Genomic DNA, 27,635 nt, shown 5'->3' on the forward strand with positions numbered 1-27,635 from the left:
CATTTTTGTATCGAAGGGAAGAGAAGTTTCGAGAGGTTTAGTGATGTGCCTCAAGTGGCACAAGTAGCAAGTCATGGAGCCACGCTTTACAAATTCTAGCCATCTTGTAGCAACATCTTCTCTTAACCACCGTGTGCAACCCTCTTAAAACAAACAGTCACACTGGAAAAACTAGGGAGATGATTATGAAGGGAAAATGGCTTAGAACGTGAGGTCCACAGTTCACATCTCCCTCTAGAGAAGGTAGAGTAGGCTAAGATCTGAAAACTTAAAAAAAAAAAAAATACTGTGAGAAAAACTGTTTCTCAAGTTTACTGACCGCAATTCACAAGCTTCGTACAGAGGTTCGGTGCCAAAGAAAGATGTTAGGGAGGAAAAAAACCAATGTTCCACTTTGGTGGGATGGGCGAAGATTTGCAAATAGTAGTGATTTGGTGTTTGATCTGTTTTGAACTTTGTAACCATTCTCCTATGACTGTGGCTTGGAGATGGCTGTAACCCACTTTCCTCTTTAATTGATTGCCTGGTGTTTTCTCTTATCTACCTTCTTTGCTAGACCTTTTACAGTATGCCAGGTCCAGATAGGCACTGGGCTATGGCCCTGTACCACTAGTCAAATGCCCATCCCCTGAGGAAGGGACCATGTCCACAATTCTGTGGCCAATGTCTCATTTAAAGTGTGCCTGGTTTTGGAAGACTGGCCTCCCCACATGTTCTGGGGTGAGCCCAGACCTTGAGCACCTTTGCGTTTCAACCTGAGGCTGATTCCAGCCTGTCCAGCCCTAGCTGCGGAGGTCAGTCTTGGTGACTGTGACAGGCTTCTCTGTGTTTTCCACTACCTGAGCACCGAGTCTGTACAGGCAGACTGTCATCCCCATGGATGGCCATCCCGTGGGCGGCCATCTTCCCAGCCTCACCTCCGTGCATTTTATTGGGAATGTTATGTTCCGCAACAGTGTGTGGGCACATGGGCATGCACACGGGTTTTGGGGTAAGGCCTCTGATAGATCTAGACAGGGAAATGTTTGCTTGTGGGTGTTCAGTTGCGTCATTTTACAACAAATGGTGCAATATCAGTGGTGCCCCAAATAAGAAAGCAATTATCTTGGAAGTTATTAAGCCAAAAATTTAGCTTTTGTTTTGTTCCCAAAGGCATTTATTATCAATATATTACATATGCACTGATATGCACGAAGCTAAGAATGCAAACTTTTCTGTATGCACTGCAGAGGAAAAATAACTTTTGCCTCTGACTGTAAGCTACCACACTTAGACATTTATAACAGGAACACATAGCACCCTAATATGGAGGACCTTTATGAAAGTACTTTGTCTGAGTACTTTGAAGTGCTTTGTCTGAGTACTTTGGCTGAAGGAGTACTTTGTCTGAGTACTTTTGTCTGAAGCCTAGCAGAGATAGAGTGGGTTTTAGAATTTTTTTTCTTGACGTCTCAGTTCTTCACAGAAGATAAGCCTCATGAAAGAATATTTGAGGTTGGTGTCAGGTTCTGTGAAGGTGACGGAGGAGAGGTTGTTTTCTTCGTTAGAAATAAGCAATCAATAGACATGTAAATAGTTCATGGATTAAAACTGACTAATGCAGGACTGGAGAGATGGCTCAGTGGTTAAGAGCACTGGTTGCTCTCCAGGGGTCCTGAGTTCAAATCCCAGCAACCATGTGGTGGCTCACAACCATCTGCAATGGCATCTGGTGCCCTCTTCTGGTGTGGATGAAAACGAAGCACTCATAAAATAAACAAACATTAAAAAAAATGACTAATGCTACCTCGTATAAAATGTTACTGTTTCCAGGCTGGAGAGATGGCTCAGTGGTTAAGAGCACTGCCTGTTCTTGCAGAGGTCCAGGGTTCAATTCCAGCATCCATATGGCAAATCACAACTGTATCTGATTCCAGCCAGGGGATCTGAGTCATATGCATACATGCAGGCAAAACATATATACTAAAAACAGACATTCAAAAATGTTACCTTTTACATAGTTGTTACTGCTCCTGAGACCTCCACCTTATGTTAAGCAATAAGAGTGAGATTTATAGGAATTAAAGTATAATAATCAGAGAAAATACGATATGACCACCAATGACAAACAAGGACCCTAGTAAGGTCTTAGCTGAGGCCTTTTTTTGCCAGAGTACATTCCAGATGTTATATATCTTGTGTCTTTGTACTGTCCCCCTTTTTACACACGCACAAAAAAAAAATGTAGCTTAGATATATAACCAGGCTAACATTTATTCTGTGGTTGGAATCCTAGTTTAAGCTGTGGACCCCAACACTGAGCCTCAATGTTTGGCTAGAAATACCCAAGATAAAATGTTGCTCAGGGTTTAGAGCCCAGACATGGGGGTTCCTTGCAAAGTTATTTCCCCCACAGTAGTCCCTAGTCCGATCTACCATTCTTCCATCTCCACAGAGGGTGATGGATGGCTATGGAATAGTGTCCTCAGAATTGTCTAGGCCCATAGAAGACATCAGTTACATTTGTTGGTACCTTAGCTCCTGATGTCCCAGGTGTTTTAGGGATTCAGGACAGCCTGATGGGAGTGTATGTCAGTAAGATGTCTTTATCCAAGATGCCACCCAATTGTTGTGAGGGAGGAGATGGAGTTTCCTTAAGCATCCATTTTAATACTATCCAGAGAAAAGAATGCAGGGGTTATTGAATGGAATAAACATTGCCTATTAACGGGAACAGATGTATCTTTTTGTATTTAGTACCACAGATGTCAGTCTTAAGTCTGTGCAGAGGTGAGGGGATAACTCTGCACAAGAGAGTATTTAAGTTGCTTATTTAAACACCCCCACCCCCATGTGTATGTTTCTGAATCTAATGTGAATATTTCTATCTGATTCCTATTTCTGTATCCTTGGTGTCTTGGTGTGGGAGCCCACAAAGCTTTTCTATGAGAGCTGAGCTTGCTTTCCACAGCAGGGCTGAATTAGGGGATAGTCTGACCACATGCATGGTCACCAGGTGTTTGGGATGGACTACACTTGGCTGTGCTGGGGGAGGTCTTTTGCTCCACCCCTTGGCATTCCTTTAAAAGCCCTTTAGTAGAGACAGAAGGGGCTGGTGGGTTTAGACCCAGGCCCTTCCAAGGCTATCCTGTGTTTTCTGTCCGTCTCTCTTTTTATCCTTCTATCTACAAATTTCTCATTTCTTCCTGCTCAAGAGTACCCTGAGGGAATAAGAGGGAGCTGGTCTTCATCATCCTGGGACGTGGAAGAACCAGTGGGCAGGCAGGGAACACGCAGAACTTAGGAAGCCGGTCTTGGTCTTGACCGATCTCCTTTAGGCTGCAGATGTTGCAGCCTGGCCATGGTGGGAACACTCCCCTTCTGTCCTCTTCCTGCCCACGCACCAAGGCTGTTGGGGTCGTAGGCCTGGGAGAGGATGATGAGCGATGAGTTCCTAGCTCTCCTCCCTCAGGTGAGAAGGCTGCTCCCTTAAGCTTGCTTTCCCATCTGTACTTGTGCGTAGCATATAGTAGTTGATGACTGAATAGTAGATAATTGGAGAAGTCGCAGTGAGAGTGAAGAGAAGGGTGATCTGAAGCTTGGTGTGTAGAACTGGAGAGGTAACTGCTTTTTATTTTTATTTTATTCATTTTCATTGGTCTGATAAGGAAACTGAAGTGCAGGGAATCTGTAACACATCCACGGCTGTGGATGAACAAGTCTAGCCATTAGTGCCCAGAAGCAAGAGCTACTCATGTGTGCTGGCTGGTTCTTAGGTCAAAGATACGAGCTGGAGGCTGGGTGATTGTGGCTCACACCTTTAATCCCAGCACTCGGAAGGCAGAGGCAGGTAGATTTCTGAGTTTGAGCCCAGCCTGGTCTACAAAGCAAGTTCCAGAACAGCCAGGACTGTTACACAGAGAAACCCTGCCTCGAAAAACTAAGGGGGAAAAAAAAGCAAAAAGAAAAAAAAGTTGGGTTCATCTGAGAAGGACTCGTAGCTGAGAAAATATCTCCATAGGACTGGCCTGCAGGCAAGTCTGTAGGCATTTTCTTACTTGCTGATGTGGTAGGGCTCTGATCATTGTGGGTGGTGTCACTCTTGGACTAGTGGTCCTGGGTTCTATAAGAAACAGATTGAGCAAGCCAGTAAGCAGTGTGGTAGAATATTATTTGAAGGTGTGTTACTTTTGTTTGTGCTGCATCTGTTTAACTCCGTGGACCTATGTTACTGTGCCTGTCTAAAACATCTGATTGGTTTAATAAAGAACTGAACGGCCAATAGCAAGGCAGAAGAGAGAGATAGCCTGGGCTGGCAGGCAGAGTATAAATAGAAGGAGAACTCTGGGAAGGGAGAATTGAAAAGGAGGAACCAGATGAGGAGGAGGACTCCAGGGGCCAGCCACCCAGCTATACAACCAGCAAGCCACAGAGTAAAAGTAAGATTTACAGAAGTAAGAGAACCAGAAAAGACCAGAGGCAAAAGGTGGACGGGATCATTTAAAGTTAAGGAAAGCTGGCTAGAAACCAAGCCAAGCCAAGCTAAGGCTGGGCATTCATGATTAAGAATAAGCCTTCAGGGCTGGAGAGATGGCTCAGAGGTTAAGAGCACTGACTGCTCTTCCAGAGGTCCTGAGTTCAATTCCCAGCAACCACACAGTGGCTCACAACCACCTGTAATGAGATCTGATACCATTTCTGCTGCAGAATACATGCAGCAAACATGTATATGTGATAAATAAATAAATCTTAAAAAAAAAAAAAAAAAAAAAAAGAATAAGCCTTCGTGTGTCGCTTATTTGGGAGCAGGGTGGCAGGCCCCCACAAAAGAGTAAAAAACAACAAAGTAGCACCCCTCCATGGCCTCTGCATCCGCTCCTGCCTCCAGGATCCTGCCTTGCATCCCTGCCCTGCTGGACCACAGCCCTAAGCTGACGTAAACCCTTTGCTCTCCAAGTTGCTTTGGTTATAGTGTTTGTCCTAGCAATGGAAACCCAAACTGAGAGACCACGTGAGAAAATCCAAGTGTTCCTATTACCCTGTCCTAACCTCATTCCAGGCCAGCAGGATCTTGAGGTTTTTCTGAGCCTCTTTCTCCAGCTCACCAGACTCTGAGCATGGGAACTTCTGTCTTTCACTTAGAAGGCGCCATTGGCTGCTGTTCACCTCTGCCTTCCTTGCTTTCTCCTTTCAAGCGTCCTTCTGAGAGCCTCCCCTACCCCGCTGTTCCCTTCCTTGCTATTTGTACAAGTGAAAGTCCCTTTACTGATGCAAGGAAATCAGAAACGCAGATAATCGTCTGACCCAGCTCATGCAGGAAAAGCGTTTGCAGCAGACAGAACGACAGACCTGCCGGTACATGGGCGCTTGAGACAGACATGCCTTGCCTCAGCATGAGGGAGGCACATCTCCACTTGCACGGGTGTTATGACACATAAACATTTGGAAATATTTTTAGATACGGAGCCTTAGGCAATAAGGCAACCAATGTATTCCAACAGAATAGCTGACACATACCTTGGTACCCATTGTAGCCTGAATATATAACATGAATCTTAAAAGGTCTTATTAATAGAAAACCTGGGGCCAGATATTGGGGTGAAAGCTGAAAGATCAGAGGAACAAGCCAGACACTAGCTTATCTCTACGAAATCCTCAGCCTCAAGAGAGCGAGTTCCTGTTTCCTCACGCCTTATATACCTTTCTCTGCCCTGCCATATTACTTTCTGGAATTAAAGATGTGTGTCACCACAGCCTGGTTCTCTTTCTCTCATGTAGCCCAGTGTGGCCTTGAACTCACAGAGATCCAGAGGGATCTCTACCTCCCGAGTGATGGGATTAAGGGTGTGTGCCACCACTGCCTGACCTCTGTGTCTAATTTAGTGGCTGGTTCTGCCCTCTGATCCCCAGGTAAGTAAGCTTCATTGGGTTACACAGTATATCACCACATGAATACATAATTCCCTGGCTGGTAGAGGAACTCTTTTTCAACTATTACATTTTTTGCTCTGATTAAGAAATTACCTATATACCTCTTAAATTTTACTGAATCAATAGCAACTTTTGTGTGTGTGTGTGTTTGTGTGTGTATACACCTATACATATAATTTCTTTAAAATTTTAACTTTTATTTTTATCTTATGCATATGAGTGTTTGACTGCATGTATATCTGTGTACCATGTGTGTGTAGGGCTCTCCCATAGAGGCCAGAAGAAGGCATTAGATTCCCTGCAACTGGAGTTATAGATGATTGTGAGCCACCCTGTAGGTGCTGGGATCTGAACCTGGGTCCTCTGGAAGAGCAGCCCTTGTTCTTAACCACTGAGCTCTCTCTCCAGCCTATAATTTTTTGTTACCGTATTATCTCTTTAGTAATCAAGCATGTCATTTTGATAATAAAATGTGGTTTATTTGTAACTTTGATTATAGTAAATAGTATCTTGATTTTCAAAAGCTGTGTCATGTGGGGCTTCCTTGTTTTAGTGTTTAGGTTCAGCGGAGAAGACCTGACATCATTGGCAACAGAGCAGACAGTATGAACTTTAGCCCCTCAAGTCTCAAGAGCTAGAGCACTCTCCTCCCTCTTGGGCTGTATGGAGTCTTCTTGGTTGCTGTTTGCATATAGACACTGTCGTATGTTCCCTAAAGCATAGTCACGGAGCTTGAAAACCCATGCTCTGTGTGATCTGGGCGCATATATGTTTTCCCTTCTGTGTTTTCTCGGTGAGTAATGCACCAGCCCTTCCTTAATGGGAAGAGCACTTTAGTGTGTTGTTCGGCACAGTTGCCTAAACACAGAGCAGCTCCAAATGTCTAATTTGTTGCCTGTAACTACCCTGTAGTTTCTAGTAGCTCGACCTTGGTAACGTGCGCACTGGTGACAGGTGCGGACGGGGATACTCCTGCACTTTATGAGTGCTCTCCCTTGTTTTCTTTTCCCTCTCCTGTGCGTGTTTGTTTTGTTTTATATTAGTCTTTTGTGCAGATAGTCTACGCTTGGGCTTGGGGTGGCTGCTACTGTTTGAGCTGGTGGAAGTTAGGGGATCATGTTGTTTACCTCAGTCACATCCCTGCAAAGGTTTGGAAAGCAAAGAGGCGGGATACCGTTGTGATAAATGCAGTTCGAAGCTTTTTAAAGCGAGGGGTAATAATAAGTAAAAATTGGGGGGAAAGGAAAGAGGGAGTAGAGAGGACTGAGATGTGAGCTGGATGAGACATAGAGAACAGGTGCTAAGCCAGAGGGACAGCCCTGGGAGTCTATTCAAGCGAGTTAAACACTAAAACAAAAGAATTAAAATATAAAAGGGAGAAATTAAAATGCCAAATACATAGAATATCAGCTGCCATTTCTTCTTCACTGGGATGCGTATCTTTTCCCCTTAAGTTATCTTTTGCAGCTGAGTCTAAGGCGAGAAGAGAGCGGCTGCTCTTTGTGTAACTTAAATATTGATGTCTCTGATTGATTTCCTACATGACGATCAGCTCCTCAGGGGTCACCCTCCCATCCCAGAGCCTCCCTCAGGTCTGCTGCACAATGGTGTTGGTCACTTGTGCGTTTGAACACCCAAGGCTGGAGTAAGGGGACAGTGTGACGACCTTGCTTGTGTATCTTTGCCGCTGAGTGCTATTTTTGCATTTAATCCACACCCGGACTGATGGTCAGTCACCACTACTGTTTGAGGAGGTGAGCAGGCAGAAGCAACAGAATCCAGACAAATTCAAAGGAAGGGAAAGGGATTTATTTGCCTCAGTCACATTCCTACGAAAGCTTGGAGAGAGAGAGAGAGGAGGCGGGGTACTGTTGTGATAAATATAGTTTAAAGCCTTTTAAAGCCAGGGTAATAATAATTAAAAAGTGAAGAGGGAGCAGGTTTGGGAACAGAGCACCACCTCTCAGCAAGGGCACCCTCTTCCCTCCTAGTCTGGGAGATAGGGAGGTACAGCAAACCCGCCCCAGAGCGTCTGCTTCCAAGGCTCAAGTTTTGTTTTTGTAGAGTTCGCTTCTGCAGACCTCCTTGTCTTGTTCACAGTGGGGTGAGGTGGAGGAGCGGTTTCCTGCCACCCCGCTCTCACTCGCCAGTCTTTGGTAGGCTGTATCATAGATCTAATGCACTGTACCTCTGGACTTTTTTGGTCTGTTTTCCCACTCAGGCCCCCTCTTGTCCTTGGGTAGTTCTCACTCTGGGTTTCAGTAACAAGCCAGGTGTTCTCCACTGCTGTTCCTCAATGGCATCTTCTTCCTCATGGCACATCCCTTTGTTTAGTGCCGATGTCTGTGGGGACATCCATGGTAAAAGCACAGATAATAAGTACAGGCAAAACACACAAAGCTCACTCCCAACGTCCACAGATTTCTGTTTTCTCTAGTGCTTTTGGATTTGAGTTAATTCAAACCAATTAGTTACCTCCTTTGCTAGGCATGTGCTACAAAAATTATGATCCATGTTCTGGGCTCAAGAGACTTTACCAGTGGGCTAGACAGACAGACAGATGAAGAAAGCATGATGGTGAACATTGTATTGGGAGGGGGATGGAATAGGGTGTCATGGGAACATATGGCAATGATACTTAATTCTGGATAATAGTGGAGGTGCTGTGATGTAAAATTCCCAGCGTGGAGAACTTACACTCTAGTGAGCAGAGAGCTAATTTATGATTGAGTGAAAGGTGGTAAGTGTTACAGGAAAAATCAAAACAAAGGACATGGTCTGGGACACAGGGATGGGAAGAGGGCTGCACTTTAAAATTGAAAGCATCGCCTGGGGATCACTCCTGGAATCTCAGTACTTGGGAACTGGAAAATTGCTGCAGTGTGGGCTATGTTATGAGTTCCAAGCTACTTGGGCTACAGAGGGAGACTCTGTTTCAAAAACAGGGAAAGTTTTGGGCCTAGAGGGAGGGCTCAGAGGTTTGGAACCTGTGCTGCTCTTCCAAAGACCCAAGTTTGGTTGCCAGCACCTATATACCAAGCAGCTTACAACCACTTGTGACTACAGTTCCAGGGTCTCTCTCTCTCTCTCTCTCTCTCTCTCTCTCTCTCTCTCTCTCTCTCTCTCTCTCTCTCTCTCTCTCTCTCTCTCTCTCTCTCTCACACACACACACACACACATATGTATACACACTTAAAACCAATAAAATAAATTAAAAAAAAGAAAGTTTATTATGTTTGAATATAAAGAACTCTGATTCCATGACACATTTGTCTCGTTTGTATCACTTACACTGGCATTTTATAAATGTATTCACAAGAATAGTATTGAGAAAGCCTTCTAGATTCACTGTGGAATATCGGTACTCTGTCGATTCCTGTATTTCCTTCCTTCAGTGAGGTTTGAGATGAGAAAACTAAAGAGGAACCACAGAACCATATTCGAAGGTGTGAATGGTGATTTGAGGAAGACACACTCACTGGGAGTAGTTACATATGCTGTAATCCCAGAATGTGGGGGGTAGAGGCCGGAGAATGAAGCTCATCCTCGCCAACAAAGGGTGTTCAAAGACAACCAGAGATACACAAGACTCTAAGAAGTGGGGGAGGGGGCAGATATAATCAGTTACTTTTCTGTCTTCATTAAAGACAAATCAAGACAGAAGATAAATAAACATTAGTGAGCATTTGTGCTGGAGAGAGGTCAGATGAATGTTTCATGGGTTTCTTCAACATCCAATAAGTGATGCTGATGGGCTTCCAATCCAACTGCTCTGGGTGTGGCTGGCACACACAACCAGTCCTTGGTATGAGACATTATGGTAATATTTGAGGTTTATCTGTCAGAGTTTGGCATGGAGCGCAGAAGGAAAGGGCAGGTGAAGGTTTAGGTTGGTGTGGCCTATGATGGGAAGACCAAGATTCCGTGAAGGCCAGGGACCCAGTAGGAAAAAATGTAGGGAGAAGTGACCCAGAGCAACAGGATTCAGGGGTCCTGGGGGCTGTCAGTTCACGCCACACAGATCATCAGGCTCCTAATGGATTTGCCCTGGTAAGAACTGAGCAGAAAAATATTGGCTGTTAATTTTAGAAAGTAGTAATTTTGTCAGTGTTCTGATTAATAATCAGACTGCCTTGAAGTCTTTTAAGTCTATCAAAAACTTTTTGATCATTGGGGAAATAGACAGAGTGACTTAGGAAATCCTTAATTGGCTTGTGTTTGAAAGGGCATGTTCAGGACATTTTTGTTTTTGTGGATCTTGAGAGTCTAGCCTACAGTATGCTGTCAGTAGTAAGTAATTTATCCTAATAAAGTTGTATCTATGGATAAAACCAACAACTAGACAAGAGAATCCCATGCTGTGCTGGCTAGTTTTATGCCAACTTGATACAAACTGTAGTCATCTGAGAGGAGGGAATCTCAATTCATGAATTGCTTCATAAGATTGGGCTATAGGCATACATGTAGAAAAATTTCTTAATTAATGATTGATGTAGGAGGGCCTAGCCCATTGTGGGTGGTATCACACAGGGCTGGTGGTCCCGGGTTCTATAAGAAGCAGGCTGAGCAAGCCAGTAAGCAGCGCCTCTCCATAGTGCCTGCATCAGCTTCTGCCTCCAGGCTCCTGCCCTGTTTGAGTTCCTGCCTTGGTTTCTCTCAGTGGATTGTGATTCAGGATATGTAAGCCAAAGAAACACTTTCCTCCCCAACTTGCTTTTGGTCATGGTGTTCCATCACAGCAATAGTGACCCTAAGACACATAGTCCCTTCCCACCATCAGGGTTGGTTTGGATCACTGGGGACTCTGCCTTCTGCGAACACTGAGAAGGGAGGAGTTTCCTGCCTTCTCTTCCCCCGCTCCTGAAGTATGACATGTCATAGAGCATCCTGGTTGTGGCTTTTCCACTCATGGGATCCTTCTAATTTGGCTAGTTACAGACACCAGAGACTGTTCCTTGATGTTGACAGGAATCTTAATCTAGAGAAGCAGCTCATTTCAGCAAACTTTCCTTGTTTTGAGACAAACAGCATGTCTTCTCTCAGTAGGACACTGAAGTCCATTCATTTGAAAAGTGAAAGACACCATGTCAAAATCCCAGTGTGGGTTGGTCATAGGATGCTCTGGCATTTCTGTAGCTGGTACTTTGGCATGCTGAGGCCAGCCAGCTTTGGTGAAGTCTCAGAAGGCAGGGATTTTCAAGAGAGGAAATTTTAGAAAGGCTGTGTGACAGATGAAGGACATTAAGCAGACACTATGGGAGGCTCAAAGTAAATACAAAAAAAAAAAGCCATGGTAATTTTTAATCCAAAAAGATAAAAATAACGAACTAAAGTCAAGTGCAGCTCAGGAGCCCCATGGGCTGATGGAGTGCCATCTTACTCTCTGGCTCTGAGTCTGCCTAGTCCCAGGAGATCAGTCAGATTGTTTCTATTGAAATAGGAAATGAGACAGGTGGAGAATTTCAGTATCAACACCCAGTTCTTGGGGTGCTAGAAGCTGCCAGGAAAGGAGCTGCAGGCTGTTTCCTGAACAAATAGTCCAGCGCTTTAGCCAGACAATGGGCTTTCTCTGTGTGATACATGAGTGTCGCACTGAGAGGGAACATTGTGAGTTAGGAATTAAGCCAGGTTAACTGGGAAGGGACAGATGGGAAAAGACTAAATATTTATGACATTGTGGGCTAGAGAGGAAATGATTCTGTAAATAAAGAATACAGTTTAAAAAAACTAGTTGGCTATTTACCTTAACAATCTTTTGTCATTTGCTATTTTTTTTTTGTTTTATTTCCTTCTTTTGTCTTTCCCCCTACCCCTTTCCTCTCTTTCATGTAGAATATGTATTTTCTTACTGAAGATATTTGTTCAGCTAACAAAAAAATTTCTCCACTCAAAGGGACTACGGTAGTCAATGTGAGAGCCTTTCTATGGCTCTGACTTCGACACCGATTTAACAACTATTTACTGGATGTCTATTGTATATAGCAAATCGTCTTCTAGATTCTGGGAATTTACCAGTAAAACCAGGCAAACAAAAATCCCTGCCCCATGTTGTTTCCATTCTAATGGCAAGATAGAGAATAGTAGACAGACAGACAGACAGACAGAACATTATGCATGTGTTTAACTGTGAAGTTAGAAGAGCAAGCAATGGAGGGAAATGGCATGGAAAGAAAGCAGCTTGGGCGAGTCTGAGTTGTGTTCACGGTGGACATTTGTGTGAAGCCTGAGGGAAGAGAGGAAATGAGTAAGCAGTATGCTGGAAAGGTGTGCCCCAGGCAGAGGACAAGCGAGTGCGGGTGAGCCTGTGTCCTAGGACCAGTGTGCAGGTTGGTACCCGCACACAAAGGGAGAAGAGGAGGGAGGAAAGGAGGGGCAAGAGAAGTGATAACCAGGTCAAGTTGCGAGGAATGCGTGAGCAGTTGGAGTTTCATTCTGAGCAACATGAAAGCCACTGGAATGGTTCCCATTGTTCTGGTTTCTGTTTTGTGCTTAGGCTGTGGGAGGATTCTGGAGAAGGTGGGGTACTTGTATGGAGACCACTGAAATCAGCTTTGTAGATGAGAAGACCAGTAAGTCAAGGTGGGATGCGGTTTAGACAAGGGTGCCTGGCACAAGCCTCATTTCCAGATGTGTTTGGGAGGTATAATCAACACTGTTTTAATGGTTTGGAGTATAAGGGAAAGGACAGTTACAGATCAGTCCAATAACTTCTTTATCTAGGGTGGGGTTTCCATAGTAAAGAAGGTTCATAATGGAGCAATTTGGGTGGGAGAATATATGTTTTGGCTTTGGACATGGCAAACTGGATGTCATTTCTGCATGAAGATGTTGAAAGGCATAATGGGAGGATCTGGAATCTAGAGGCTGTATAGAGATCCTATATATGCGTAGGGGATGGAGACAATGAATTGTTGGAAACTATGAGAGATATCAGTGTCCAGAAAAGTCATGAACCCTGCCTCCCCTCCACAGTTCAGAGGTTAGGGGGTGAGAGCTAAAGCAGATGAGGTAGGCAGGGCTCATCACTGCTGTGGGATGTTCGTCTGGGCCAGCCGTGACCTGTAAAGGTCACTCTAGGTGACCCAATGGGGTCAAAGTGAAGGGCATTGGTCACCTGGACAAGCTGTTTAGGTGAGTGATGGCGGCCAGAAGCCTAAGTGGAATTTGTTTATGAGAGAATCAGAAATTTGAAACAGAAAGAAAAGATAACATGTAAGAATGTCCAGAATCCAGAGATAAGTTTTTTTTAAAGTAGCTGTCAGTTAGATAGTCTTTGGAATAAGTGCAGTCCACAGAAGCACCCATGGGATAAAGTAGGATTTCATTCTTTGAAGTTCTTTTCTTAACATTTTATAAACTAATGGATTGTAAGAACTTAAAGAGGTGAGGATATAGCTCAGCTGTATAATGTATACTTAGCATAAATGAACTCCTAGGTCAACCCACACACCACAAAAATAAAATGAATGTCTGAAAAGACTTGGAATGTAAAAGAACCAGGAACGGTAGTCCGTATTTATAATCCTGGCATTCTTTTTTTTATCTTTTAATTTATTTTATTTAATTAACATTTTTAAAATTTATTTTACGTATTGACTACGTTTCCCTTCCTTCCTTTCCTCCCATCCTTCCTGCCCCCTTCCTTCCCTCTGCCCCCCATGCCTCCCATCTACCCTCTCCCCATCCTCTCCTCCTCCCTCTCCATTCAGAAAAGGGTAGGCTTCCCATGGACTTGAACAAAACATGGCACATGAAGTTGAGGCAGGACCAAGCTCCTTCCCCTGTATCAAGGCTGGGCAAGGTAACCCAGCATGGGGAACAGGTGCCCCAAAGCCAGCTAAGCGCCATAATCCTGGCATTCTAACGATGGAGGTAAGAGGGTCACAAGTTTGAGGTCAGCTTGGGCTATATAACAAGACCCTATTTCAATCAATTAATTATTCAGCCAGTCAACCATTCAATACTTGGCTTTCAAACTGTTTGGTAGAAGGTGCCTATTTCAGGTAAAACCTCACAGTAAGCTCTAACTCATATCCCTTTCTGACCATATTCCACCTCTGCTGAGGATCGTGAGGCCCTCTGAGTTACAAGACCTAGGGTGTTCGAGGAATGTTAAAGACGGCTTGGATCAGTTACTTTTCTGTTGCTGTGATAAAATATCATAAGCAAAAGGCAACTTACAGAAGGGAGGGTTTTTTTTTTTTTTTGTCTTACAGTTCCAGAGGGAGATTTCATAATGGCCTGGAGGGGGATGCCACATAGTAGCAGTGGCAGGAACAGGAAGCTGATAGCTCACATCGCGCCTGCTTCTAGGAAGCAGAGTGAGTGAACTGCACATAGGGTGAGGCTATAAACTCTTAAAGTCCACCCCTGTGACATACGTCCTCCAGCAAGGCTCTGTGTCCTCAAAGATCTGTGACCTCTCCAAACAGCACCATCATAGGCGATGGCAGGCATTCCCTACTCGAAACACCAAACCTCTGACTTAATCCAGAAGCCCCATTTTCCCGACAGGAATGTGGAGATTAAAAGTCTCATTCGAGGATACACTAAATACTGAGTGGGGGAGCCGGAGGAAGGCCAGGTTCCCAAGTGTCAGGATAGCATTTGGTCCACTTCTCCTTTAGTGCCTGGAACGTACTCCTTGCACCAATCAGTGCTGAATGCTTACGTATCGGACTCATGGTGGCTGGCTGGAAGGTAAATGTCATACACTATATGGACTTCATTAGGAACCCAGACTTCTTCTGTAAATACCTGTGCGTCTATATATTGATTCTATTACTTGGGTGTAGTCCTCCTGGCTCACCTGTCAGTGGACAGCTCCAAGTTCTCATTGCACTTCGTGATGTACACTCTTTTCTTTGCAGAGCAACCACAGGAGAGGGTTTTGCAAGGTTAATCTCCATGAATGGGTGGTAAATGCTCCTAGTTCTCGTTACATTCAAATACATTTATTTATAACCCATGGATTGAAGGCTGTTAATGGCCCCCAGTAAGGCATTTCAGATTCCTCACACAGTGGTTGCCTGCCCCTCCCCCTGGAGGTCTGTTTCCCACATGGCAAACAGATCCTGTAAAAATACAAATGAGGGGAATCTGGGATCCCCACACTGTGATTTTTCTGTATATCGAGCATAATGCTGGCTATGTAATTTTTTCTTTGTACAAATCTGTAGATCTGAAGTTTCTGTAAATGTGTGCACTCGTGTGCGTGTCAGTGTGCACGGGTACACATGCTGCACACTGAAGGATAGATTAAGTGTCAGACTGTAGCCATCTTTGAACTCAACATCTTTTCATGCCTCTCATCTCAGGCAGAGTAAAAGCAAAACAGGGAATCTGAAAAGCTCCCTGTCTCTCTGGCCTCCCTCAGCTCCTTCCAGGTTCTACTCAACCAGTGTCCCTGCCCGCTAGGGTCCATGTAGTACTATTTCACCCATGGGAAAAGCTCCTGATCTTTTTCTTTTTGTAACTTAGGCAGCATTTCTCCTGCAGGAGTGTGGTGAGATGGAGTAGGGTTTCTGCTTGGATGATGCCAGAAGAAATAACACACTTTATTATTGCTTTTTTACATTATTATCTCTAGAAAAAATTATATAAATTGTATTATTTATTTGTATGTGTGTGGGTATTTTCATGTCATGGCATACATGTGAAGATCTAAGGACAAATAATTGGAGTTGATTCTCTCCTTCCACCAGGGGATCCAACTGAGGTCATCAGGCTTGACTGCAGGCACATTTATAACCACTGTGCCGTCTGGCCAGCCCCAAGTTACTGTCTTGATGGGTTTAGAAATTTTGAAAAATTCTCACTGATTCCCCATCCCCAAATGGTATTTTCATTTTTCCTAATTATAAGACCATAGGAATCACAAGAAACTGCAAAGCTGGCCTTGATGCAGCACGCAGAGATGGTGACAGCTCACACGTTGGCCACATACTTTTAAGTCATTTTCCCGTGGGCTCCATAGATACTGGTGTGCTTTCTTGTTACTAAAAGTGTAGAGCAAGTTGTGGTATTGTATTCCCCCAAATATTGTGCATGCTAATAAACTTATCTGGGGCCAGAGACAGAGCAGCCACAATATTAAACATAAAGCATAGGCAGTGGTAGCACATCCTTTAATCCTAGCATTCCAGAGGCAGAAATCCATGTGTTCAAGGATACAGACAGGCATGGTGACTCATCATGCCTTTAATCCCAGAAAGCAGCCTTTAATCCCAGGGAGTGGTGGTAGAAAGCAGAAAGGTATATAAGGCGTGAGGACCAGAAACTAGAGGCATTTGGCTGGCTAAGCATTTGGCCTGGTTAAGCATTCAGGCTTTTGAGCAGCAATTCAGCTGAGACCCATTCTGGATGAGGACTCAGAAGCCTCCAGTCTGAGGAAACAAGACCAGCTAAGGATCTGGTGAGGTAAGGTAGCTGTGGCTTGTTCTGGCTCTCTGATCTTTCAGTGTTCACCCTAATAACTGGCCTCAGGTTTGATTTTATTAATAAAAACTTTTAAGATTCCTGCTACAGCAGATGACTACATAGCAGATTAACTATTTGTTTTCGGAACTGTGCACTACTCGGCACAAGAACTCGGTAAGGGCACCTCCTAACATTGAAAACCACAGAAACAATTTTATTCATTCGGGAGTTTTAAATGTGGGAAGTGTCACGTGCTGTGTTGAGCCCTAACGGTGTTTGGTGGAAGGCCAGGTGCATTTTTCCTCTGAAGGGCAGTTGTAGGGCCAGGGGTCTAAATTCGGAGACTTTTACCTCTTAGGGACAGCACATGGTTCTTCTACCTACCTTCTCAGATATCTTTAGACACCTTCAAATAGTCTTTCCACATCATAATGGCAGCGATTGGCCATATTGTAAAGTAGTTTGAGATTCCCCCCCCCCCTTTTTCGGAGTGGATTTTCTCTTCTGTGAGACTTTTCTGTTGATCTTCTATGGGCAAACACTCTTTAGCATATTATAGTCATCTTTCTGAAGGGCGCTGTGACGTCAGCAGTGCTACTTAAGACAGGACTCTTATTAAATGTTTGTGGGGCGACTTATTACACAAGTAAAAGCCTTGGGATTCAGCTCTCCCCTTTGAAGCTCGTCTCTGGGTGAGACAGGATCTCCAGCGGAGTCTGTGTCTTTGTGTCGTCTGCTGGCAGAGTGTGTGGGTGGAGGCGTGTAGGGCTGCTGAGGTGTGAGGGATTTCTGTGTTATTTTATCTCATGTTGCCAGAGAGGTGAGTGTCGGTAGGCCACTGTAGATGAGGCCGCACTCACGTTTCTCAGCAAGCATACTTTGTATGAAAACATTTCACTACAGTGTGTGTGTGTGTGTGTGTGTGTGTGTGTGTGTGTGTGCCAGTGTGTGATCAGTCTTGCTGTTTACATGCTACAGAGAGCTGGCTGTTTAGAAGCATTGCTCTAGGGATGTAGACCTTCTCATTTCTCAAGATTCTCAAAGCTCTATCTTCCAGTTCATCACTGTGGGGTGATACTATTTTGGCTTCCTACATAGCAGCTCTTCCAACATTCCATCCTCACTGAAGGCTGTCATAGGAGGTAATAACATGGTGAGCCTTATTTGATAAATTAGTATTAAAGATCATCCCCATGTTCTTATACAGCACCCTTTAATAAAAATATGGCAGATCCATTGAAGTAGTAGAAGCAGAAAAAAATGCCTGTTTCTGATTAATTGGAGTACTTATTGCTGGGAGTGAGCGAGGGTTCATGGCCATGTCTTGGGGTGCCTTATGCTATAATGGTCTTTCTCTTCCTGTTCCCCCGTATTTCTTGGTTCGTTTGCTTTTTTACTTACTGTTGGCCTTATTTGTTGAACTTTATTTTTATTGTAGGAAATTTTCTACCCTGCAGGAGAAAAGGCAGTATAGATTTATATAAAAGTCAATATGATATTTGGATTTATGTAATAAGAGTTGTGTGTAACGGTAAAATTGTTTATTTTTAATTTTAGGAACTTATTAATTATTTTAAATTTTGTATTACATGTGGTGTGTGTATGCATTATAGAAAAGGGTAGATCATTGAATCTACTCTGAAAAAGGGCATATATACACATGATAAGATAAAAGGTAGATTTTTGGATTTACTAAAAAAAAGAGAATATGGATATGATAAGATAAAAAGGGAGATTATTGAATCTACTTTTAAAAAGGAACTGCTTGTTTTAAATAGGATAAGTAATGAAATTTTTTGTCTTAATTTGTCAAATGTTAATGGACTGGACATTGTTAATGTGCATAATGGAGTTTTTGTCTGAATCTGTCAAATGTTCATGGAGTAGACATTGTTAATGTGCTTCTTGACTGTATATAATGTATATACTTTTTCTTGTGTTAGTTATAAGTATTTTTTATTTTAGAAAAAAAGGGGAAATGTGGTGATATTGTGTTCCCCAATATATTGTGCACTCCAATAAACTTATCTGGGGTCAGAGAACAGAACAGCCACAATATTAAACATAGAGGTTAGGCAATGGTAGCACACACACCTTTAATCCTATCACTTAGGAGGCAGAGATCCATCTGAATCTCTGTTAGTTCAAAGCCACACTGGAAACAGCCAGGAATGGTGACTCACACCTTTAATCCCAGGAAGTGATGGCAGAAAGCAGAAAGGTATATAAGGTGTGAAAACTGGGAACTAGAGCCTGGTTAAGTTTTTAGACTTTTAGCATCAGTTCAGCTGAGATCCATTTGGATGTGGGCTCAAGAGGCTTCCAGGGTTCTCAGATGAGGAAACAGGATCATCTGAGGAATTGGCAAGGTGAGGTAGCTGCAGCTTGTTCTGATTCTCTGATCTTCCAGCATTCACCCCAATACCTGGCTTCAGGTTTGTTTTTATTAATAAGACCTTTTAAGATTCCTGCTACAGCGCGCGTGTGTGTGTGTGTGTGTGTGTGTGTGTGTGTGTGTGTGTGTGTGTGTGTGTGTGTGTGTTCCTTCTACCATATGGATACAGGGTCTTAAACTTATGTCATCAGGCATGGCAGCAAGTGCCTCAACCCACTGAGCCATCCTGCCAGCCCAGGACCCCATTAATGCTTACACAGCTGCTTGCCCTCCTTGTTCCTCACAACTTGAGGACACTGAGGAGAAGGTCCCCATCACAAGTTCCAGGCGCTGATGTCAGAGCGAAGGAGCCAGATTCACTGTTTGCAGGTTTGTGAATGGTAGATGTGTGAACCAAATGAGTCAGTGTTGCTGGATGAACGTTCACAGAAATAGCTTGCGATACCCAGCTCTGCCAGTTCACGGAAAAGGCTGATTTTTCCAGCAGAGAGCTAACGCTGTCTATAGGTCCTGATTTTGTGATTGAGATTCCATCTGTGAAAACCAAACTTTAGAAGAGTGTAGGAAAAACCAAGAGCAACTTTTTGTTGCCTTTTAACTACTAGAATGTTGACTCTACCAAATGGATTAAATTTAGTCCCCGTGAAGCAGATTTGTTCCATGGCTCTGCATTTGGGTTTAGAATACTCAGATTCCTGAGCTGCTGGGACTTAGGTCCTGCTGTTAAAATATAGCTATTTTTGCAGTACTTTGGAATTCACATGAAATACTAGGATATTCTGTTTCTGTTCTGGTATCAGGATCTAAAATTCCTTGTTTTCTCAAAGTTGATGAAATATTAGAAAAAGTTCTCTTAACTGTTCATTTCCTTTCTCTTCTCCTACATGGTATGGTCTAGCTGGCTAGTACTGGTTTGTGCATCATTAGAATGACATTCAGGATAGTAAAAAGGGTTTTCTCTCAATTTGCTTGAAAATTTGTTCTTCAACTTTGGGTAGCCCAGGGACTCTGAGGTGAAGACATGGGCCAGTGTGTGTCTAAGTTCTTGTCAATGTTAAACTGTGAGTTTCTAAGAGGTTCTAAGACCCTGAAAAGATTTGGTCAAAGTTTTGTATAGAGATTAGGAAAGACCTGAAATTTGGAGAGACTTCTATTACGACTATATTGACTGTAGCCATTTTAATTTGTTATCATTGTTGTTGTTAGTGTGTGTGTGCGTGCATGCAATGGCAGGTGTCTGAAGAGAGAAGATAACTCCAGGAGCTGGCACTCTTTCTCTCTGCCATGTGGGTTCTGAGGATTGAACTCAGGCTTGGCTTCAAAATCTTTTGTCCACTGAGCCATTTTGCCAGCCTTCATTCTAACGATTTTTCTAAGAAATCAAAGAGAATTATGGCATAAAGAAATGCTATTTTCTTCATTTGGAAAGCTTTTTTTTTTTTCTTTTCAAGAAGAGGAGTTATTTGAATATCGTAAGTGATTTTAACACTGGTTTCTGAGTTCTTCATTTTGCATTATACATATGAAATCAGTGAGGCTTTGTCATCAAATGTTTCTAATATTTAATAATCACTGGCTTCTCTAAACTTCTAAATTGGTAGGAATACTCAACAAGGTCCAGAAAGAATAGGCAAACAGTAAAGAAAAAGCACCTTGTCTGTCTTCTCTCTTTGGTTTGAGTTTCACTCCTTTGAAAACATATCCTAGTTCTGGGGTGTGAAAGTGTGGTCTAGGCATCAAAAAGCATCCGTTCTTATACTTCAGCAGCATAGATCTTAAAGTTCTGTGGTTCCTCATTTTCTGAAATATCCCACTGACAGAAAGAGCTGTAGGGACTGAGCACTGTATCCAAAAATTACCTAAGTACTTGTGTATTTAAATTTTTAAACTTTAATAAATTAAAAAAATATCAACGAAATATTTTCGTAAAATATTCTTAGCCAAAGAGAGGGCTTCATGTAAGTGAGTTGTCTACTTCTCAGGGGCAGTCTTGAATCACGATCAGAATCACTTCAAAATCACGATCACGATCTAGAAACACCTACTGTTTAGGCTACACCTCAAGCCATTGAGAGCAGTGGCCTGGGCTGGTACCCAGGTATCAATAGTTTCGAAAGATGCTTAGACAATTCCAATGTGCAGCTGGGGTAAGAGTTTTCAATTTATTGGAATATCACAGGTACTCTACTTGTTAGAAGACCAGAATATGTGAGGTTTGGGGTAGGAAAGTGTAGTGGAGATGGCCTTCATAAGAGAGCTTGAATCGTTTTGGAAGCCTGCCTTTATCAACACCAGACATGTTAATATCAACAGATACTTTAGCCTGGTCTGAAATTTCATTCCAGCTTTTCTATTAAAGTTTTTTCTATTAAAATTTTCTAATAGCTTTTCTACTTAATGCTTAGTTGCATCATAGTATTTTTGAGTATTTTCCTGCAACACATGAGAGTTAACAAATTCAGATATCTATTCTGTTCATTTTGATTCAGGCGGTCATGTGATAGACTTAGTTTGATGTTTGACTCAAGACTTGTCATTGAGAAGTTTGGGATTTTGTGAATTTGAAACTTAATGGGTTGATATCATTATCTTTTAAGGAAGAGCTCACTAAGCATATCATAACACAAGCCCTTCTAGGACGCTGTTAAGCCCACTTAAGAAAACCAGCTGTTTTGACAATTTACATGGATAGGCATGCTTATCATAGGCAAGTCCAAAAGCAGATCTTGAAACGGAGACAAGAGAAACATGAATAAATGGTGATTGTAGGAGTCTGTTGACAGTACTGGTGGGAGTCCTGGATCTCTTCCCGAGGCTCCTTCTGCCAGCAGCCTAACCAATAGGGTGTCCTGAATCAAGGGTTCTGATGAGGCTCAGATTAGATTATTCAGTTATCGAACAAGTCTGTGGTTCACTGAGTACAGACTGACTAGCGCAACGGATACAAAGGATGTAAGGAAGAAGATGTGTGCCCTGGGAGGAGTTAGAAGAATCAGTTGATATTTTCATTTTATTTGTATTGTGTGTGTGTGCCCGTGTGCATGTACATGTGCCTGTATGTGTGGAGGCCAGAGGTCAACACTGTATGTCTTCCTTGAACCTTCCACATTATATAATAATAATAATAATAATAATTGTTATTACTTGAGATAGACTCAGTGAATCTAGAGCTTGCTGGACTGGGTTGGCCTGGCTAGATTGTCTGGCCAACAAGCCCCAGGAGTCCTCTTCTCTCTACTTCTTCCTTGCTGGTGTTTCAGGTCCATGCTATCATTCCTAGTTTTTGTACATGGTTGCTGGGATCCAAACCCAGATCATCATACTTCACAGCATGCATAGCAAATACTACTCCACTGAGCCACCTCCCCACTCCCGACTCTTCACATTTTTGGAGAATCCGTGCTGTAAATTCTTTAATGGGGGCTAGTTTTTTTTCCCCTCTCCTTTTAATTTATTTTTGGAGACAGGTTCTAATTGTGTAGCCCAGACTAGTGTCAGACTCACAAGCCTTGTGCATCACTCGCCTGAGTGCTTAGATTACAGGCCTGCACCACCATGTCTGGCCCTGCCTGTATTATCAGCCCCACGTTTCCATGCCTCAGTGTATACAGCAGGCACAAAATATTGAGTATTGGGTATAGGAATGACTGAATCAACCTCATGTCATTATATTCTCTTGCTGCTTCGAGGTTCCGTATGAACCTGATTGTGGCCGTCTAACGTGAGAGCCTTTTAAACTATAGCAATGGCAGACTCTTCAGTTAGAGTCTGACCATTTCTGGGACCCCGAGACTACTTGTTTCGGGCTAATGTTCTTTTCATGCTTGGCATTCATCTGAAGTTCAATATTCCTTGTGGAAAGGAAGATAAATTCTTCCCTTTTTCCATTAAGTTAAAAATTGTCACTTCATAAATGAGATTCTGAACATCTGGATCTTGATCTTTCCACCATACGGGGTGATAGTTCAGTGCTGACCATATCTGTACCGTGCAACCTGATCACATTCAGCACACAGTTTCTAACTGAGGTGGTGCAGCCAACTTAGAGCTTGGGGAATGCACTTGGACCCCATTCTCCTGTGGTTTTACACACGGCCGGGGTCTGAATGGTTTTTTTTTTTTTTTTTCCTATATCCTCTCAGATTGTGAACCAATGGAAAAGTCATAATGCCCCTTTCATAAAGACTCACAAAAATTCTTTGACTTAACTGCTTTTCTTTGTGACAGGTAATATTTTCCTCTCAGATTGAGGCTGTCCTCTCGGATGGTCTCAACTAGCACAACCCTACTCAGGGTTAGCAGAGCTGGGAAGACATTGGTGGACTATGGACAGTGCCTTATTTGGAACTTTATTTTAATGGAAGGTTGGAGTTGAAATGACTTGACTCTTGGACCCATGGCTACTGCTCTTCTTTGAGCTAGAAATTGGGCTTGACAGCTGAGGAGGCTGTGATAGTCACCATCACTGGGAACCTATGCCTCTTCCTGAAGTTCCTTCTGTTAGCCATGTACCCTGTGTGAAGCCTCTTAGTTTCTATGGGTACTTAAGTGTCCAAGGTGATGTCATGGGTGTTTATATGACCCATTGTGTAATCTCTCACCCTTAATGGCTTAAAATTGTTTATAATGTGTTCAGTTGGAAACTCTATTTTAGAGTCCCATTTAGGTGAATTCCATTTTCAAGTATAGATTTGTACTGTTCAGGGATCCTGTGTTCAGTACAGCTGACAGGGAGTTGGGTGTGGGCTCCATACTATTTTATAATCCATCACACCCATGCTTCTTAGGTAGCAGAACACTGGGTTTTTCCTGTCTTACATTATAAAATATAATATATATATAATATATTTTATAACCTGTATATTATATTTTATAAAAAATATTATTAACTTTTTCTTAGGCATGAGAGGAATGAATGCTAGAAAATGGTTTGAATATTTTGCCACAAAACAGTAAGTTGGAAGTGAAATTTTGGAGCCTCCTGAGTCAAGTTGGATCTCCCAACTTCTACCTGAGCCTCTTGTTGGAATGTGGGTTGTGGGAGGCTGTCAAGTTTGTTTTGAAGCAGAGTAAGTCTTGTAGGGCAAGAAAGGAAGGGAGGAAGGGGGCATCCATGGACTCATTTGTGGGTAATGCAGGCAGGCCTCAGACTGTGGTGTGTTGAATGCAGGATCAGCCTCACCCAGAAGGCCCTTCTGAGTTCATTTCCTTGGGCTCTCTAGATAATCCCAGTTCCCACATCATCATGGCGTGCATACGGGAGGTGTGTGTTTGTGGGGGGACGATAACAGTGACTACTGAGCACCAAGCAAGCCGACTGCCTCATGCTTTGTTTTGTGCCTTTTCAGAGTGCAAATTCACCTGCACCAGCGGCAAATGCTTGTACCTTGGTTCACTGGTCTGTAACCAACAGAATGACTGTGGGGATAACAGTGACGAAGAGAACTGTCTCCTGGTGACCGAGCATCCACCTCCAGGCATCTTCAACTGTAAGTCCCTCTGACTCACCTCTGCGGCATTGTGTCTGATGGGTTTTGGAAGCAGATGTGAGGTGGGAAGGTTATGTTTCCTAGTTAAAGGAAAGACATGTGCATTTTCACCATGGTTTTCTTTGGGGATGGAAGGTGGCATGTGTAAGATGGAGAATATGAGGTGTCTTGTGGTGGTCACTGGTGCTGTGGTTTGTAATGGGGCTTTACTGTTGATCGGAGCAGCCCAGGTTGGTTCCAAGAACCAGATATTTGTGATTGTCACACAGCTTTAGAGACCTTTTTGAATGTATAACTTCATTAATTTTAAATAAGTGAAGACAGGTCCATAATTACCCACAAAAATAGAAATATTTACACGAGACTCTTACAGGTTCTAATTGTAGGTTTTGCTATTAAATACCCATTGGAAATAAGACATGTGTCAGGTCTTTATGCGTATGACTCCTGAGAGCCGAGGCTTGGAACACTGTCTTCACCTTGAAAAAGTGGGATCAGAATCTGAAATTCATTGGTTTTTGGATCTCATGATTGTCATGACAAGAAAGGAGAATAATACAGTTTTGAAAGACTATTGAATTCTGTTTTAAAAAGTAGTTTATTCTTTTCTGTTTTCCTTTGAGCCAAGTGAAGTGGTTTGAGGTTGAGCATCTTTCCGTATCAGCCTACCTGGGGAGAACGTTTTCCAAGCTGGTCCTTTTTGTGTTTGGATGGTTGCTTCCCCTAGACCTGGAGCTGATGGTAGAGGCTTGGTCTCCAGCCCATGGTACTGTCGTGAGGTGGTAAAACCTTACAGACTTGGAGCCTCCTTAGGGCTGCTCCGCCTTTCATACGGAGATGTTGGGACCCTGGCTCCTTTTTTCTTTTCTTGGCTTCTTTTCTTGTTGTTTTTCTGAGACAGGTTTCTGCTAGGTAGCCCAGGCGGGCCTCAAACTCACAGACAGCATGTCTCCTCCTTCAGGATCTTAAGTGTTGAGATTGCAGGTGTGAACTAGGATGCTTTCTCTTTTGGGCTTTCTTGCGGATATGAAGTGAACACGTTGGTTCTACAGCTTGCTTGACAATATGATGTGCTGCCTTGGCACAGGCCTGAAGGCAAATGGGGCCAGTTCCCAGTGGATTTAAACCTCTGAAAACTGAGACAAAATAAACCTTCCCTCTTCTAGGCTGGTTGTTCTGAAGTATTTGTTGTGGTGGTATGAAGCTGAGAGATCTGGTCCTCTTCATGGGGATCCTCTTACTGAGATCAATTATTTCAGGATGCATTCGGCCTCTCTTCATACCAACACCATTTTGAGGCATTATGCTTGGCAAAAATTAAATTTGGGGAGAGAAGGTTTAGAACACTCGCTGCTCTTGTAGAGGACCGGGTTTCAGTTCCCAGCACCCACATGGCAGCTCACAGCCATCTGTAACTCCAGTTTCAGGGCTTCTGATGCCCTCTCTGATCTCCGTGGGCAACAGGCATGTACATGATGTAACAGATAACACAGTCATGCACACAAAGTCAATCTTTTTTTAATTAAAATTTTGTGTGGAAATTAGACTACAAAAATGCAATTTCTGTAAATTTGGAGAGGGTTTAAGAAAAACAAAACAAAACAAAAACTCCACATTTTTCTGTACTCCTACTTTAGGGGAAAACCATGTATGGCCCTGATATAAAAATAACTATTCTCTGGTGAATTTTAAGCCTGCTATTTGTGCTTTCCAAATTCAGGAGTCTCAGTGTTTATTTTCTCAAGAATTTTTGTTTGTTTTATAATTTTGAACTTTATTTCAATGTTAAAAGATATTGGTTATTTGTTGTGTTTGGGGGCACCCATGTGTGAGTAGGTACCCTTATTCATGTAGGCACATGTGGAAGGCCAGAGGTTGATATTGAGTGTGTCCTGCAATTGCTTCTCCAACTCCTTTTTTTCACACGGTGGGGGTATTTCCCTGAACCTCGGGCTTGCCATTTTGGCTATCTTGGCTGGCCAGTGAGCCCCCAGGCTCTGCCTATCTCTACCCCCTCCCCAGTGGCACTGGGGTTACAGGTGTGTCCACAGTGACATGTGGCTTTATGAGGATGTCGGGAATCCCAAATCAGGTCCTCATGCTTGTACAGTAAGCCCTTGACCCCCTGAGCCACCCCTCTAGCCCCTGACTTTCTTTAGATTGACTGTTTTTCAAGTTCTGTCTTTATGCGCCGAGAAGACATCTCAAAGGTCAGGACTGGCTCTGTATTTCCTTAGCGTTGGCCCCCTGCTTTCCTTAGATTATGTTTGTGTGGTAGTATTTGTATAATGCTGCTGTCTGGCTGTGTGCTGTCCAGCCTGTGATCTTTCGCTTTCTGGATACGGACAGTCTGGAACATTTGTCGGCAGGCAAAGGGAAGAGGACAAGGGAGGAGGGTGGCAGAGTGGAAGAGGGGATTGGGAACTGGATGGAGACTACCTCCCTGAAGGCAAGCAGGCAGCGTGCCAGAAGACCAAGAACTCTGAGGGCCCCTCTGTCTACCTTTTCCGAGAACACTTGAAGTGTTTTTGAGCTCCACATCTAAACTATAATGCGTTCTTCATTTCTTCTTTTCTGTACTGCACTGGGATTGAACCTAGGACCTTACACATTTCAGGCAAGCACTCTATCACTGAGCTACATATCCAGTCCTCTTTTGTTTTGAGACAGTGTCTTGTTACTAAGCTTCCCATGCAGGCCTTTAACTCTGTAGTTCAGGTTGACATTGAACACTGTCTTGCAGCTTCAACCTCCCTAGCAGCTGGGATTACAGGCCTCTATCACTGGGCCTGTCTAAATGTGCTTTGACTAAGTGTCCTTGTTTCAAACTAAACTGCTGGAACGGGGCCCCAGGAATACAGCTTTCTTAGCAGTCAGCGGGCCAGCATCTGCACAATTAGCATACAAGAAATGGCTATTGTGCACACTACAGGGAAAACAGACAATCCAAGTAATCATTTAGAGCCTTGCAAGGCTTAAGTGCTTGGTGAATATGAACTTGTTCCAAGCTAGACTGATGGATTTGGATCCTGGTCCTAGGACTTAGCAGTTAGGCAGGTTACTTTTGCATAAGGAAGTGACTGAATCCTGTAAGACCTGGGTTCTGGTGACTATGAAATGGGCATAATTTCTGCCCTCTAAGATTCCACATGGGTTTAATGAAAGACCTGGAAAGTGTGAGCTACATAATTGTATTGCCAGCCTTCTCCTTCCCCTTCTCCTCTCTCTCCTCTCTCCCCCCTCTCCCCCTCCTCCCCTGCTCCTCCTCTTCCTCTTCACATATTGCTTGGGCATCCCTTGGGGAGCTGAATCACCATAGCTTTATAGGATTTGCCTTCAAAGTCATTCCACCTCATGTATAGTATGTTTCTAGGTGTCCAAGAATGAGTGCGCTCCCAGAAATCATTCTGTCCCCTCGGAAA

The 27,635-nt window shown here is 43.3% G+C and overlaps 1 protein-coding gene across 3 annotated transcripts in view; it reads left to right on the forward strand.

Annotated features, from left to right (window-relative positions):
• Ldlrad4 (low density lipoprotein receptor class A domain containing 4) overlaps positions 1-27,635 on the forward strand; it is a 250,223-nt gene that overhangs the window by 42,610 nt on the left and 179,978 nt on the right. For all 3 annotated transcript variants that reach the window (XM_028864663.2, XM_028864662.2, XM_028864664.2), the window contains exon 3: positions 24,073-24,213. In XM_028864663.2, the coding sequence (XP_028720496.1) occupies positions 24,073-24,213 (141 nt within the window). The remainder of the gene's footprint in view (positions 1-24,072; positions 24,214-27,635) is intronic.

Source organism: Peromyscus leucopus, chromosome 19 (assembly GCF_004664715.2).
Source record: "Peromyscus leucopus breed LL Stock chromosome 19, UCI_PerLeu_2.1, whole genome shotgun sequence".
NCBI classification, from domain to species: Eukaryota; Metazoa; Chordata; class Mammalia; order Rodentia; family Cricetidae; genus Peromyscus; species Peromyscus leucopus.